Genomic DNA, 17,510 nt, shown 5'->3' with positions numbered 1-17,510 from the left:
GAATAAGTTTTACTTTCTCATCAAATGTCTTAACATCAATATAGGGAGTTATCTTGTGCTAAAAGGAACTTCTCTTTTTTACAAAAAGGATACCTATCCTTATCATACAAATAAGGAATAGTGGATGTAGTTTAGTAGAAGGCTGTTTTTAAAGACAGGAAGACCTATATTTGTTTGTAGTCCTGCTTTTAATACGAATTAGTTGTGTGTGGAAGAGGCAAATCACTTTGTTTCTCAGTGTCTCCAGGCAACATTTTCAACCTATAAATGGCAGCGCAAGTACCATGTTGCCTTTGTAAAGGGAGATTGCTCATTAGAAATTTCATATGCCAATAAAATAGCCAGCCTAGTCTTTAAAAACAAGGTATAGAAAAGCAGCAAGGCCTATTTTGGTGGTTCTTAACTTGGGATCCGAAGATTGGATAGATTTCAACGTGTCTGTGAACTCAGATGGGAAATATGCATATACACATGTGTGACATATACACACAAATATATATTATATTTTTGTTATATAATTTATGTAAATATATAAATATATATACATACATACATACATACACATTTTAAAACATATATGCATTTATAGATATGTAAATATACACACATGCATACGCACACATTTATTTATATATAAATACATCCCTACACACAAATATATATAATACATATACATATACATACATACATACATACATACATATCTTTATTGTCACTAAACTTTGGCTTCTTTTGATAGCCTATAGATTTGATTATATGAGTTTAAAAACAGTATTATTCAAATGGGATCCATAGGTTCTTCAAGGCTGTTAAAGGGGTCTATCTCTCACATACACACACACACACACACACACACACACACAGCAAAGGATTCGTGTCCTGGTGGATAGAGGGCTAGTGTTACATGAACTTAAGTCCAACCTTTCACACACATTAGCTGTTGTCCCATGGGCAAAAAAAGGCTCTCACTGCCTCCTGTAAACTCCCCAAGACTTAGAGAGCAGTTGCAATCATGCATTGATGGAGGGAACATCTACACCAGGCATTCACCCCATTGATGAAATGACAGGCCCAGAAAAAAAAAAATGGCTAATAAGCCAGAAAGGATGTCCCTTTCAGGCAATTAATCAATCTGATAATGAAAACACACAGGGACTGGCAAGTAAATTCATAAATATTCAGCCAACCAATTGAATTGTTACTTGTGTTTTCAGGTGGTATCTCTCTTGGGTGAATTGTAAAACAAGGATGGTATGAAAGTCACAAATTAACATGGAGTAAAGGCATTCAACAAAAACTGCACAGTCTACTTATTCACTAGTTTTGCATTTTCTTATCATAAGGCTGAGAAAAGATGAGCCAAAAAAAAAAAGACATTTGAGATAGGATTCTAGCTAATGATAATCCCATGCTAATTGCCTGAACTACCTGGGAAATAGCTCCTTTGTTTTTCTAAAAGTAGATTTCTTTTAAATTGGTAGACGCACACTAACCTTTACCATCAACCTTTTAAAAGCAATCTCCATAATTACAATTCCATCTCTAAAAAGGAAGCCCAGCAAGTGTTATGGGGATGCTGTCTTCATTTTAGAGTTTGAAGCAAGAGCGTAATGAAATGGAAATACAGGGCACGTCCACTTTAAGAAGGGGAAAGGAAAGAGTCCATCTTTTGGCTAACAGAATGAAATAATGTCTTTTCAAACAATAGTGTTTATCACCATTTATACAATATCATAACATTGCATTTTCCTTTGAAGTAACAGAAGGGTTTGAAGGCTCTACAGACCTCTGATACAACATATTCCATCCCAGGTACTTACCAAAATGGTGGAATAGATTGAGGGCTGGACTTGGAGCCAGGAAGATGTGGATATGAATCCCATCTTTGTAACTTATTAGCTATGTGATTCTAGACAAGTCATTTAACTTCTCTGAGCCTCAGTTTTCTCATCTGTAAAATGGGGGGAGGGGAGACTAATACTAGGTGACTTTGAAGGTCCCTTTGAAATCTAGGATGTTATAGATGAGAAAACTGAGGCCTTTGGTGACTTGCCTGTGGTCACACAGTATTGGAGGCAGGATTTGAAATGAGATTTTCTCAGGTCAGAGCCATCCTCTGTACCACACCAATTAACTTCAAATTTCCTAAGAAAGTCAACATGGTTTCATGGCTAGTGTGAGCCTCCAAACCAGGAAAACTCAGGTTCACATCCTAATATATACTGTCTATATGACCCTGGATGAGTCACCTAACTTTTCCATGTTATTTATATAAGCTGAACCATGTTATTGGTAACTCTCTGACCCTAAGTTGCTGACCTGCATTGGTGGAGGGGGTTTCCATTCTCAGGAGATCCTTAAACTGCTAATATAAAGTCCCTATCTCCTTCTAAGTTTCTATAAAATTGTTGGCTTGCTCTTTTATCAAGCTTTTTTTTTTTGCAGGGCAATGAGGGTTAAGTGACTTGCCCAGGGTCACACAGCTAGTTAAGTGTCAAATGTCTGAGGCAGGGTTTGAACTCAGGTCCTTCTGAATCCAGGGCCAGTGCTCTATCCACTGTGCCACCTAGCTGCCCCCTTTTATCAAGCTTTTAAAATGGTTCAGTTGCAAGTCAAAAAGTTGAAGTTTTGAAAGAAGATACATGGTTTCAGCATGAAGGCAAAGCACTGATTATGAGGTTATTTTAAAAAAAGAAAAAAGCTTCCATAGACTGGCTTGTGAAGCTTAAAAAATGGAGAGTCACAAAACAGTCACCAGAGATCAAATAAGCAAAACATATCTTCGTGCATAATAATGGGGAAAATCTTCAAAAGACTGGCCAAGAAACAACCCTCTCCAAACCAGGTCTTCAGGCATCAAAGGGTGGCAGGTGAATGACAGGCCAAAGGAGACTCACCTGAGCATGTGGGCTGCATTGAAGACAACGTCAAATTCATTGCTGTCTAGCTCTGCTGCTTTCTGAGCCATCTCAGCTGCCTCTATCACCCGTGCTTCTTCTAGAAGGAATTGGCCTGAGAGAGAGAGAGAGAGAGAGAGAGAGAGAGAGAGAGAGAGAGAGAGAGAGAGAGAGAGAGAGAGAGAGAGAGAGAGAGAGATGGTAAGTCACAGGTAGAGAACCAAATTCAGTGCACTAGTGCTGCTCATGGAATCTGGAAGACATAAGTTCAAATCTGGCCTCACATACATAATAGCTATGTGAACCCAGACAAGTTACTTAACCTCTGTTTGTCTAGGAAGCAGCTAGGTGGCTCAGTGGATAGAGTTATGGGTCTGGAGTCAGGAAAGACATGAGTTCAAATCTGGACTCAGATACTCACTAGCTGTGTGACCCTGGGCAAGTCACTTAACCCTGTTTGCCTCAGTTTCTTCATCTGTAAAATAAGCTGGAAGAGTAAATGACAAACCAGTCCAGTAGCATTGCCAAGAAAACCTCAAATGGGGTCATGAAGAGGCAGACATAACTGAAAAATGACTGAACACCTGAAAAGTAGACAGTGCATTCCAGACATGACAAACCACTCCAGTATCTTTAGTAAGAAACCTCCATGGAGAATATTGGCATCTTTTGGTGCATGGGGACACAAAGACATGAGTGAATGACTAAACAAGGTATAGCTGCTACTAGGAGTATCAAAACTGAGCCATATTTTTCTAAGGTGACCTCCTTGGTTTTTATAGCATGGTCCTGGCAGATTATAAACTACCTATAGACATTGATAATGTGATCAAAATTAATTGACCATTACATTCATGATTAACATGGAAATACACTTGACATCTTTTTAAACTATGCCCTCCCTAGGCAATGCAATCCAGAAAAAGAAATCGAACATCTCTTCCTAAATGTATGACAAATATAAAAGGTATTGACTTTCATTACTACTGATCCCTTGTCATGAATAATTTCTGAAAGCTGCTACTGATACATGCACAAGTGAAAGCAGAAATCAACCAAACAATAAGTATTTATTAAGTGCCTAGTATTTGCTATAAATGCTCGTTCTCTGGCTGATTGACCAAAAGGTTCTATGCCATAATGGACCAGGAGAGCTGGCTTCTAGATCATGAAGACTGAGGTTCAAGTTACATCTCTGACATTTCCTTGCTATGGGGATACTGTACTAGTCTCTTTAATTACCACTTTTTTGTTGCTTTTGGTGAGTCAATTGGGGTTAAGTGACTTGCCCAAGGTCACACAGCTAGTAAGTGTCAAGTGTCTGAGGCCGGATTTGAACTCAGGTCTTCCTGACTCCAAGGCTGGTGCTCTATCCACTGCACCACCTAGCTGCCCCTGTACTAGTCTCTTAATGTCTCAATACTCCAGACCAATGGTGTCCAACACAAACAGAAATGGACCCCACTAAACTGTGCATAAAGATCTCTGAGGGATGCACATTGACTTATAAAACCACACATTAACATTATCTCCATTATATTCTATTTCATTAAATATTTCTCAATTACATTTTAATCTGGATTGGACAGCCCTAGGGAATGTTTGGACACCTCTGAAACAGACAACTCTCTTAAGACTGTAAGTTTCAAGGAAGGTGCTAACCTGTTTGGGGGTACCCCATTTGAGAGTTTCCTAGACTAAAGAAAGTTCAGGTCCAGTTTCTCTATCCCTATCCAAATTATGGGTCAGGCATTGTACTAAGAGCTGAGGATACAAATAATAAAAGACTGAGGAAAAGTAGGCTTGAAAGTGATAACTCAAACCAGGTGATGCCAGTCTCCAAATGCTAGATCTCATTTGATCTTGACAGCTTAGTAGGTAAGGTCCAGTGGGTGCTTGAATGGGAGATTATTGGGAAATATTGAGTGCTATAGGTTTGAGAAGCAATATGCTGAGGGAGAAAGAACTTTGGATTTTGACTCTGTTTTCCAATTTCAACCCATTTACTACTAGAGATACAATGTGGTATTAAAGAACTGAGATTAGTTTAACTTTCCTGGATTTTGTCACTTAGAGTAAACTACAATTCTGTATTGAACTACATGATTTTTTAAAAACTATATCAGTGGCATTAATGAATAAATGAAGAAAATAGATGAAATATTAACTCCCATGAAGCACTTGTTTCTATAGTTGGAGCTAACAGAAAGAGTATCAATTTTTGGCATTATCTACCATTCATATTAAAATAAATTTCAAATCCAAATCATCCCCACCAGGTGCTGTCTGCATGGACTTCAAAAGTCCTTTTATTTTCTGACAACCATTGCCTTCCTTTCATTATTCTATAATATTTTAACCATACCAAAAATGGTGATTATAATGATACAGTGGTATCATTGGGAGTTGGGGAAGGAGACTTGTTTGCTCTTTACAAGGGTGAAGTCTTACTAACTACAGAAACCCAATTACTAACTATTCTTCCTACACAAAATGACTCATGAAAATTTGTCTCCTTTCCCCACCATCTTATTTGTTGAGTTTTTAAAATGAGAAAGAGAAGGTAAAAACAAAACAAAACCCTGTTTAAAAGATTGATCCCCAAACTACAACCATCCTGAATACTCTTAAACTTTGATTAGTAGAACAGGAAATAAAGCTAAGCAGAGACCTTCTCAAATTGAGCTACAACCTTTTATCTTCAGGCATCAACTAAGGGACACCCAAGGATTTGGGGACCCCCAGGCTATTCTTCTAGCAATTCTTACATCCAGGATTCTAGAGGTCAGAAAACATGCACAGGAAAACAGTTGCACAGAAAGAAATGGAAAAAATTGTGGGAAAAAAAGAAATTGCATATTTGCATAGCCCAACCACATGGTTACGGTGCTCCAAATTAAAGAGTACATTGATACAAATAAAAATAAGCAGAAAGCCAAAAGTTGGAATATTTATTATTTTTAAAAAGTTTTCCTTAATCTCATTCACTTCAAGAATATCAAGTTAAAACAATTCTTTGCTTGGCTGTACTTCAGCTTTTTAGATTTTTTTCAGTCATGTCTGACTCTTCCTTACCCCATCTGGGGTTTTCTTGGCAGAGATACTGAAGCAGTTTGCCATTTCCTTCTTCAGTTTATTTTACAGATGGGGAAACTGAGGCAAAGAGCATTAAGTGATTTACCTAGGGACACACAGCTAATAAGTATCTAAGGCTAGGTTTGAACTCATGAAGATGAGTCTTCCTGTCTCCAGGATCATCACTTTATCCACTGTGCAAACTAGCTGCCCTGTATTTCAGTTGGTTATCTTTGTAGGATGGCTCTAAGAAGGAAAAGAACATTTATTCTAAACCTTTATTTTTGTAAAATTAAAAAAAAACCATAAACAAAAAAATTTGTATAAACTTTATTTTTACAAATTTTTATACAATTTATAGCATTTTAACAAATGCTATAAATGAGTTGCCTATAATCATTCGGCTAATAAATGTCAGAAAGCAGAGCCTGAGCTCAATTTCTTTGATTCCAAATTAAGTGTTCTATCTACTCTACCAGTCTTTTAAAAGCATTGTCATGACACATCATATATATGTAGATTAATTAGTTGTAAAGTCAAGAAAGGAAAACTTGGCACAGTAAAATGAACACTGTGTTCAGGGTCAAAGGACCTGAGTTAAAATCCTGGCCTCCCTTATTACTGGGTGGTACAGTAGATGGAAAGCAAGAATTGGAGTCTAGGGTATTTGAGTTCAAATCATCCTCTAACATTTACTAGCTTGGCAAGACATTTAACCTCTGTCTGCCTCAGTTTCCTCCTCAATAAAATGGGTATAATAATAGTACTGACCTCCCAGGGTCATCATGAGGAGAAAAATGATATAGCATTTGTTCAGTGCTTTGTAAATCTTAGAGTGTCATATAAATGTGATTGCTGCTGCTGCTGCTTCTTGTGTCAGGTTGGATAAGTAGCAGCCCCTTAAATTTCCTCATTCTCTCAAATGAGAGTTGGATTAGGTGACCTCTAAGGTCCCTTGCAGCTTCAAATCTATGATGCTATGACTTTCATGTCTATTTTAAGTGCAAATGTTCTAGCTTCTATCATGTTTATTTGGGGAAAGAGAGAGAGAGAAAAAAAGACTATAAAGATGGCAAGCTATGTTATCCTTTTGTAAGAATTATTTCATAAAATTAATAAATGATGCCATAATTCTTTCTTTGTTTCTCCAGACCAACAGACCAGAGTGAGGAGCTGTTATTTCACTAGAGTAAAACATTATTTTCTTGCGATGTTGGCTGTCTAGTCTCATTTCTTGTTTTGTTTTGTTAAGCAGGTTTTACAATTTGAATTGGATGGGAGAGTCAATTGTTATTCCAATATGAAGCAGCAGTATTTTTATTTATTTTGTAACAGCCCAATAAAACATATACTGGAAATATGCTTTTGTAGGATGGCGTCCAAGGACTTGAAAATATCATAAATATGGAAAGTAGTACTAGCTGTTCTCTTATCAATGACTCACAAACTTATATGGCTTTGGGATGGAGCGATAAGGTACAGAACTAAATTTGGCCTAGACTGTGACAATGCCAGCAGAGTCAGATGACCACATGAGAGCTAGAAATTTCAATCAAACTTCATGGCATCAAGTTGGGGGGCAGGGGGAAGGAGGAAGAAATGGAGTTGAATTCATTCAAACCAATTGCCTAGACTTTTTCTCAATCTCATTATACATTTAAAACATGGCACTGGTTTATTTTACATGGAGAGGTCCAACACAAAGACGCATTTCCTTCTCTGTCTCAAAATGTTGTCACATCCATGGTTAACAAGGTTGGTCATACGCTTAGTTTCCATGTATTGCTATTTATCTTTTTTATGTAAGCAGCAGGCGATTGTAGAAAGAACAGTGGCTCTGGGGGGCAGAGAATTGTAAAAAATCCTTTAATTTCCTGGCTCTGTCATTTCATACCTTTGTGACCTACACCAAAGTCACAGAACATTTGAGGACCTCTGTACAATGAGGGGGTTGGATTAGATGACCTTTGACTTCCCTCCCAGCCTTAGATTCGTGATCCCATGTTGCTATTGAGAGGCAGTTAGGTGACCTAACACATAGAGCACTGACCCTGCAGTTAGAATGATTTGAGTTCAAATGCAGCCTAAGGCACTTACTACTAGCCATGTGACCCTGGGAAAGTTATTTAACCATTGTCCACCTCAGTTTCCTCAATTATAAAAATAAGGATTATTATAGCACCTAATTTGCAGGTTGTTGCAAGAATCAAATGAGATAATATATTTTTTAAAGTGTTTAGCACGGTGCTTGGCATATATTAGGCATTTAATAAGTCCTTTTTTTCCTTCCTTCCTTTCTTCTTTCCCTTTTTTCTTCCCTCCCTTCCTCCTTCCTTCTTCCTTTACTCCCTCCCTCCTTCCTTCTACTTTCTTCCTTCTCTTTCCTTCATACCTTCCTCTCTCCCTTCTTTCCTCCTTCTCACCTTCCTTCCTCCCTTCCTTTCTCTTTCTTTCTTTCTTTCTTTCTTTCTTTCTTTCTTTCTTTCTTTCTTTCTTTCTTTCTTTCTTTCTTTCTTTCTTTCTTTCTTTCTTCCTTCCTTCCTTCCTTCCTTCCTTCCTTCCCTCCTTCCTTCCTTCCTTCCCCCCGTTCCTTCCCCCCTTCCTTCCTTCTTTTCTATTTATATATGTCTTGAATCCTCCAGTAAATTATTAACCTCTATAGAACAAGGGCTATATTATCCTATCCAGTATTTCCAGGATCCTGAACAATACCTTGCACATCGTGGGTGCTCAAGAAATATCTTGTGAGGATAATGGTATATACAGTTACCTGAAAAACAACTAAAAGCTAATGCAGAAATGGTTAATGGCTAATGAATAGCCATTGATAGAGCAAAAAGAATTGAATGGCCCTTGTTCTATAGAGGTTAATAATTTACTGGAGGATTCAAGACATATATAAATAGAAAAGAAGGAAGGAAGGGGGGAGGGAGGGAGGGAAGGAAGGAAGGAAGGAAGGAAGGAAGGAAGGAAGGAAGGAAGGAAGGAAGGAAGGAAGGAAGGAAGGAAGGAAGGAAGGAAGGAAGGAAGGAAGGAAGGAAGAAAGAAAGAAAGAAAGAAAGAAAGAAAGAAAGAAAGAGGAAGAAAAAATGGATCAAGTCTTCTTTCATGTAAGAACAATGCATTCCACAAATATTTATTTAGTGCCTGCAATTTAGTGCAATAGACTGTGGGCATGAGGCAAAGGCAAAGGAGAAAGAGGACTCGTGGAATGATGGGACAGCTTATGTAAAGTTAAGGAGGGAGAATCTGGAAGGTGTCAGTTGGGCCCTTTTGGCAGGCTTTCACCTAAATCTAAATCAGCTGTCTCACTGACAAACTGATTCCAGCTGGAAAGCTATTTGCAACAGGTGAGACAAGAAAGTGATCAGGTTCTAAACCAGGGCAGCTCTGTGAGTGGAAAAGAGGGCATGAATGTGATGGAGGCTGTGGACCTATAAGCAATAGGGTTTGACAACTGGATCTGGGAGTGATGAGGAGAGGAAGAATTGAAGTTGTGAACGAGGGATTCAAGTTGTGAAGAGCATTGAATGCCAGTATAAGCAAGTTGTATTATACACTGGAGAAAATAATAGATCAAAACTACTCAAGAAATATACTCTAACTTTTTTCCTGAGTATAAAAATGAATAAAGGAGGAAAAAAGAATATATCTAAATATGTTAGAATGAGTTTTAAATCAAAGCTACTCTGACTGAAAATCAGTGAAATTCTTTCTTTCCTAATCATTAAAATAAAGATATGTTTCTTAATCATAGGGATAGAAGGAATATATTCTTTGGTTTTGCCATTTGACTAGTTCCCTTCCTCCCTACTCCCAAAATAAATCACAATAAACTTAAGAGAAATAAATTTGATGCTTAAATATGAATTTTGATTCTATATCCTACCATTACTTCTTTGGTATAAATATCAAGATGGTACCCTCTACTATACATTTATCCACTCATCAACCAGCCCATCCTTCCATCCATCCATTCTTTGAAGAAGTGTCTATTAAATATCCAAGGGGCAGCTAGATGGTGCAGTGGATAGAGCACTGGCCCTAGAGTCAGGAGGACCTGAGTTCAAATCTCACCTCAGACACTATCTGTGTGAACCTGGGAAAGTCACTTAACCCCAATTGGCTTTAAAAAAAATCTTTGGCTATCTCCAATCATCCTGAAATATATTTGCCTCTAGATGTAGATAGCTTTGGAGGAGAGAGTGAAGTTGGTGACCTTGCACAGCCCTCTTTCACCTAAATCTTATTCAGTAAAGTCATGACATCACCCTGATGTCATGGTCCTCTTTGAGAACAAAGGACAAGCAACAACATTAAGTATCCACTTTAGTTCAAGGTACCATGTTGCACTCTAGTGATAAAAAGACAAATTCAAAAATTCATAAACTCAAGAAATAAGAAACTCAAGAAACTAATATGGAAATATGTTTTACATGGCTACACATATATAATATATCAAATTGCTTACTGTCTTAGGGAAGGTATAGGGGAAGAAAAGGAGAAAGAAAGTTTGGAACTCAATTTTTCTAAAAAAATAAATGTTAAAAATTGTCTTTATATGTGATTAGAAAAATAAAATACTATTTTTTTAAAAAAAAAGAAATGAAAAGAAACTCACATTTTCCTGGAATAACAGTCTCTCTCTCATACTTACTACTTTCATAAGTGGTGCAGTCTGGATAGAGTGCTGAGCTTGGAGTCAGAAAGACTAATCTCCTTCAGCTCAAATCTGGCCTCAGACACTTACTAGCTGTATGACCCTGGGCAAATTGTTTGCCTCAGTTTCTTAATCTGTAGAGTGAGTTGGAGAAGGAAATGGCAAACCACTCCAATGTCTTTGCCAAAAAAATCTCAGAGGGTCATGTAGAGTTGGTCTTGACTGAAAACAAAAAAGGATTTAACAACAACCCAATATCTCAGAAAGGAAGAAAAAAGTGATTTCAAAAATATTGAACATATCCACAATAACATTCACATTTATCTTCTCTTCTCCTCCCCTGTTCTAATCATCCTACATCAGACCCTTGTATCTTCTAGCCTGTACTTAGTATAATATTGTCCTAATTGCCTTCCTTTTTCCAGCCTTTCCTCTGTCATCTACTCTTCAAATTGCTGTCTGATTAATCTTCCTTATGAGCCACCTAGACTAGGGCCTCTCAAAGTGGGGTCTGGAGATTCCTAGCCCCTTTCAGGTTGTTCCAATGCCAAAACTGTTTTCATAATAAAGTTAAAATGTTTTCATTTCTAATAAGGAAAATATTGATAGATACAACCCATTTACACAAAAGCTTTTTGTGGTCTTCAATAATTAAGAGCATAAAGGGGTCCTGAGACCAAAAGGGTTGAGAGAACTATTGATCTAGAGAATGTCATTCTCTTAGTCCAAAATTTGCATGTATGCCTAACACAAGACTCAAATGATTTTAAAAGCCAGTGGAGCAGTCACTTCATGTAAAATAAAGGAAAAAAGAGGAAAAAGCAATAGAAAATTCTTGTGAGACACCCAGGATATTGTGTCTAACAAGAAATTTAGAACACTTGATTGAACAAGCCTAGATGGAAGGATGGAATTTCACTTTAAGGTTAGAAAGGGGAAGAGGAAGTAAGAAGAAAGAAATATATTTTTTTTTCAGAATTGTCAACGAGTCGCCTTCCTGGTAAAAGAAATGAAAAGGCATGTTCCTTTGTAAAATGATTCCTATCAAGGGCTATAGCATTTCTTGGGAACACATAGAATATGTCTCTAATTGGACATATTCAATTTCCTTGGGAGATTATCACATTTCAGTAGCACCATGAAGATCAATGGGTCAGCAATTTCTATATTTAAAATGTGACGTCTACATGGCAGGATTTCAAGAAAAATGAAGTCAGTCTTTTACTTTGGGCACAAACTTTGCTGTGAAAATTATATACAAAATTGCTAGAAAAGTTGGGGCTGATGGATTACTAAAATGCTATAAAAAGAACATCACCATCAAATTACTTGTGCTGCCTCCCTTACCATGGCAAACTTAGAGCCAGCACCTGGGCTCACACTCTGCCTTGGACACATGATATCTACATACTCATAGGCAAGGGTCTTTACCACCCCAGGATGAGGTACCGAATTTTCATCTGAGCCAAGTTTTCATGGGTCTGGTCGAAACAAACCATCACACCCTATATTACAAAGGTGCTGTGAAGAAAGTGAATAGAAAATTTTAAATGCCCTTACAATGCTATATTATTATTTTTTAAATCAGCCATTGGATTTCATCAGGTTGGCACTTCAGTATGGAGACTCCTTTCACACAACTTATCTGTAACTTATAGTCTAGAGAGTTGTCTGGGGTCCTGAGAAGTTAAATAATTTGATCAAGGTCACACAGACTACTACACATTGGTAGTAGTAACAGTAGTAGTAGTAGTAGTAGTAGTAGTAGCAGCAGTGGTAGTGCTAGTAGTGGTAGTAATAGTGGTGGTGGTAGTAGTAGTAGTGGTGGTGGTGGTGGTGGTGGTGGTGGTGGTGGTGGTAGTATCAGTAGTAGAAGGTAGACAAAAAGTCATGAAGAGGTCCAATGTTTTAATAATTTTTAAAATAGGGGCAGCTAGGTGGCGCAGTGGATAAAGCACCGGCCCTGGATTCAGGAGGACCTGAGTTCAAATCCGGCCTCAGACACTTATCACTTACTAGCTGTGTGACCCTAGGCAAGTCACTTAACCCCAATTGCCTCACCAAAAAACAAAAAACAAACAAAAAAATTTTAAATTATTTTTTCTTTATTTATTGCCATTTCTGAGATTTGCTTTTTCACATGTAATGTAAAATCAATTTCTATACATATACTATATATGCTATGCTGGTATTGTAAGTTCAAAACAAAAGAAATAAGGTGTTATTAAATATTCATGACTTTTGGCCCACCCTGTAGTAGTAGTAATAGTAGTAGTAGTAGTAGCAGTAGCAGCAGCAGCAGCAGTAGCAACAATGGTAGTAGTAAGAGAAGGAGGGAGAGGAGGAGGAGGAGGAGGAGGAGGAGGAACTGTAATAGTGGTAGACAGAAGATGAAGAGGAATGTGGTGATCATGGTAGGAGAAGGGAAAGGAAGGGGGAAGGGAGGAGGAGGGAGGAATCGGAGGAAGGAGAATAGAGAAGAGAAGGGGGAAGAAAAAAAGCAGGACTCCCAAATCAACATAAAATATTGTGACAACTTTAACTATAATGAAAAGTAGCTTTCAGATCTACTTAAAGAGAAATTAAGGTGTCATCTATTTCTTTATCACTAGCAATGTGTAAATTGGTCATTTAGGTCTCCATAAATTCAGTGCCCTTTTGAGAGGGAAGGAGAGAGGTGAGGAAGATAGAAATCTCTCTGTATTGTTCATTATCTGAGTTATGGATCATCACAGTCAAACTGCCATCTAGAAGTCTCAGGTCATTTAGTAGTTGTGTGACCCTGGGCAAGTCACTTAACCCCAATTGCCTTAAACATGCAAGGCCATCTCCAGTCATCCTGATATATATCTTGCCACTGGACTCACATGGCTGTAGAGGAGAAAGTGAGCTTGGTGACCTTGCACGGCCCTCTCTCACTTAAATCCAATTCATGGCAAGTCATGACATCACATGATCTTTTTTGAGAATGAAGGAGAAACAACAACAACGACAACAATTCAGTCATATATGAGTCTAAGTGACTCCATGGACCATGGCATTTTCTTGGCAAAGATACTGGGGTGGTATGCCATTTCTTCACATTAGAATTACCACATATTCAAAGATACATGATAGACTTAACACCTCATGACTATGATTTTAGAACTCTTCTGATTAGATTATATTGTCTAATGATTTACATAAGTGGGAGAAGAAACATGGATGAACCTCAAAAACAGAATCAAAGGATACATGCTAACACTGAACATGAATTCAATCATTTCATTTACTAGTAGAATTCTTTTTTTAAAAACCACAAAGATCAATGGTTTCAGAAAACTAATTGTATACGTCAACTTTATGCTGTGGTGGAATTCATAGAAGGTATTTACATACACAAGTTCAACTATACAGAAAAGCAGCTGTGATTTACCCAGTTAAGTGACTGTGTAATTAATGTAATGAGAATAATCCATTGCTTACCTTAAACAGCCCTCTGGGCTGTTAAGCATAATGTCTATTTCCTTACATTTGATGTTACTGCTAATCCTCATTCTTCCTACATGCAATTAATTGTCTCTCTCCAGTGCATTTTGCCTGAAAGTCTGCGAGCATCCCTTTTCTCTATTAAATCTCAGATTTTCTAGTTTCCTGAACTCTAGCTTCTTATTCTGCCTCCTACTCAACTAATCCCCAATTTATTTTTCTCATCCCATATTTATACCTTTCTACAGAATATAGAGACATACTTTTCAATAACCTAGATTTCTTCACACAACTTTTATCTCCTTTCTGAAATCCTTGTATTTTCTCATATTCTTACATATGTTATTTAATTAATCATGTAGAAATTTACAGAACTGTGTGCTTCTAAAAGAAGATATCCTGAAATCCTACTTAATGTGCTTCCTTTCCTCCTGTCTGCCTTGTTCCACTTTACCTCTCTCAGTAAAATATAACCAAATGGTGGACAGTTTAAAATGAGATACCTTGATATCCCTAGGAGCAGCTGAAAATAAAACAGATCACGATAGTATATTGAAGAACTCATGTTGGAATCAGGGGATTGGGTTCAAATTTTGCCAAGGATAATTACCTGTGTCTTATTGGTCATATAACCTTCCTCACCCTCATTTTCCTCAACTTTAAAATGAAATAAATGGGCTGGATTACCCACGGGGTCCCTGCCAGTGCTAAATTCATGATTCTAAGGAGGAAAGAAAAATCTACAGCAGCAACCTTTTCCATTATCCCAGGCCTGGTTTCGTCTTAGCCCTGTGCATCCAGTGAAATTCCATAGTTAAAGCATCTCCCATTTCCCAACTTGAAGACTCTGCCCATGGGGTTTGATGTCACCCAGTCACCTCAATCCCTAAGCAGTGCCTCTAAGCACCTAATTCTACAAATCCCTCCATCATCACTTTCTTTTTCATCCCACAAACCTCTCTGGCCTATAGCTCTGAGGCTGGGGAGGCAGATGATGTTTGGCCGCTGAGGAATGCTTTCTCACTGTGGAATATTGCACTGAATCTCTGGACTAGAGAGAATTCTTCTTTGGCAACTAGCCAGAGTAGGTTTTCTAATCCTAGTTTCTCCACTAGCTGTATAACCTTGGGGAAATCACCAACTATGTAGTCAGTGTCTTCATACATAAACAAAATGCCTGCCCACTTTTCAGCATGTTGTATAAGTTAAATTAGAATTAGAGAAATGTCGTATAAAAATGCTATAGCATAATATAAATACAAAACATTGTTATTAATAATATTAATCTAATTTTATTACCTGGTGAGAACATTAGGGGCTTTGGCCAAAGACTAGTGCAGAAAATTAAAGAATTTTCAATGATATTCTAAATGTGAAATGTATCTCTATTAATTCATAGTGGAAAATACTGTTATATATAGGCATATTTTAAAATAGACCATTATATGTATATAGAATGAGAAGCACACAGTAGTATGCAAATATGCATAATATATTATAAATGTATATATGTGAATATAAAGAAGATGAAGGAAGAGTAATAGGAAAAGAATAAGGAGGAGGATGAGAGAGGGAAGGAGAGGAAAGGAGGGAGGGACTGGGAGGCAGAGAAAAAGAGCTGACAGAATATAGAAGCACTGGATGTTTGAGAAAGAAACGAAGGAAGGAAGGAAGGAAGGAAGGAAGGAAGGAAGGAAGGAAGGAAGGAAGGAAGGAAGGAAGGAAGGAAGGAAGGAAGGAAGGAAGGAAGGAAGGGAGGGAGGGAGGGAGGGAGGGAGGGAGGGAGGGAGGGAGGGAGGGAGGAAGGAAGGAAGGAAGGAAGGAAGGAAGGAAGGAAGGAAGGAAGGAAGGAAGGAAGGAAGGAAGGAAGGAAGGAAGGAAGGAAGGAAGGAAGGAAGGAAGGAAGGAAGGAAGGGAGGGAGGGAGGGAGGGAGGGAAGGAAGGAAAAGAAAGGAAAAGAGAAAAAAGAAAAGAAAAGGAAGAGAAGAGAAAAGGAAGAAAAGAAAAAAGAAAATACTGGACCTAAAGGAACTAGAGATCTGGATTCCAAATTTGCCTCCAAAATTTGTTGGCAGACCAGGGAATGTTGTTTAATTTAACATCTCTGAAACTCACACTCCTCATTTGTAAAATAACTCACACTATTAAGAGGATCAAAGGGATAATGTATATAAAGGGCTTTGTAAACCTTGAGGCACTATAATCAATGTAAGTAATTATTATGCCATAAAATGCTTATTCAACATTCACAAAAAGATTAATAATAAAAAGGAATCCTTGAAAATGTATTCATCATGACTCTCATTTGGTTTTTGATCAATTACAATTTGTTTAATAAGTAAATTAAGTAATAAGTAAAAAATAATAATAATAAAAAGGAATCGCTTAAAGAAGGATAAACTGAGAAGTTTCCTTGAATTCAATTACCCCAATAAATGTTTAGTTCCCCCCACCCTCTCCTCTGGGGAAAAGGTGATAAATTTTAGACTAACAGTCTTATCATTTGATAGGCAGAGGACTTTGTATAAATGTTCAGTAACACATATGGGAGATAAAAAGAAGGTCTTTCGGTTGCTTCTGAATAGACCTTTGGCATGATTGAGGATGCAGTTCAACACTGGATATTACATTGGGACTGGAGTCAAGTGTGTTGAATTCTAGCCTCTCTGAGACAGCTACATGGGCAGTGGATAGACCACATACTGGTCTTTAAGTCAGGAAGCCCTTAAATCAAATCCAGACTCAGACACTTACCAGCTATGTGACCCCAGGCAAATCACTCTGTCTTACTTAAATTCTTCATCTGTAAAATGGGAGTAATAATAGCACCTACCTCCTAGGGTTGTTTTGAGAATCAAATGAAATAATATTTATAAAGTGATTAGCACAGGCACTTAATAAATGCTCCTTCCCTTTCTTCCCCTTCCTCTCTCCCACCCTCCCTCTATCCGTTTCTTCCTTCCTTCCTCTCTCCCTCCCTCCTTCCTTTCCTTCCTTCCTTCCCTCCTTCTTTCCTTCCTTCCTTTCATACTTACCAGCAATGTGACCTCAAAGAAATCACTTAACCTCTACAGCCTTCAGGAAACTCCTTGGGACTTCCCCTCTAAGTCATAATTGGGCTTTGAATTGTGGGAGTTTTCTACACTGATGTAATCATGGACACTGATAACAGTTCCCAGATACCTATGGAAATATAGATAAGCAGTCTCTGGCTTCCCCCCAAAGACCTCCTGTATTTAGTGATTAGTAAGAAGGGTCTTCATAAATGTGAATAACATTTCAGTCTCATATGTTTGCTCATAGTTTTCTATCTGCTTTACTCAAGAATTACACCTCTTTATTGATCATATAAAAGTCTTTAACTCACAGATCGACCCTTTCTTAATCAATAAAGGTCTATTAAGGACCTT

General features: G+C 37.7%; 1 protein-coding gene across 4 annotated transcripts in view; it reads right to left on the bottom strand.

The window, feature by feature from the left end:
• TMTC2 (transmembrane O-mannosyltransferase targeting cadherins 2) overlaps positions 1-17,510 on the bottom strand; it is a 546,198-nt gene that overhangs the window by 107,700 nt on the left and 420,988 nt on the right. For all 4 annotated transcript variants that reach the window (XM_043969066.1, XM_043969069.1, XM_043969067.1 and 1 more), the window contains exon 10: positions 2,898-3,012. In XM_043969066.1, coding sequence (XP_043825001.1) covers positions 2,898-3,012 — 115 coding nt within the window. The remainder of the gene's footprint in view (positions 1-2,897; positions 3,013-17,510) is intronic.

The sequence above is a fragment of the Dromiciops gliroides genome, chromosome 5, assembly GCF_019393635.1.
Source record: "Dromiciops gliroides isolate mDroGli1 chromosome 5, mDroGli1.pri, whole genome shotgun sequence".
In the NCBI taxonomy this organism is placed as follows: domain Eukaryota; kingdom Metazoa; phylum Chordata; class Mammalia; order Microbiotheria; family Microbiotheriidae; genus Dromiciops; species Dromiciops gliroides.
Note: the sequence above shows the minus strand (reverse complement) of the source record. Positions and strands in the feature narration are given on the sequence as shown.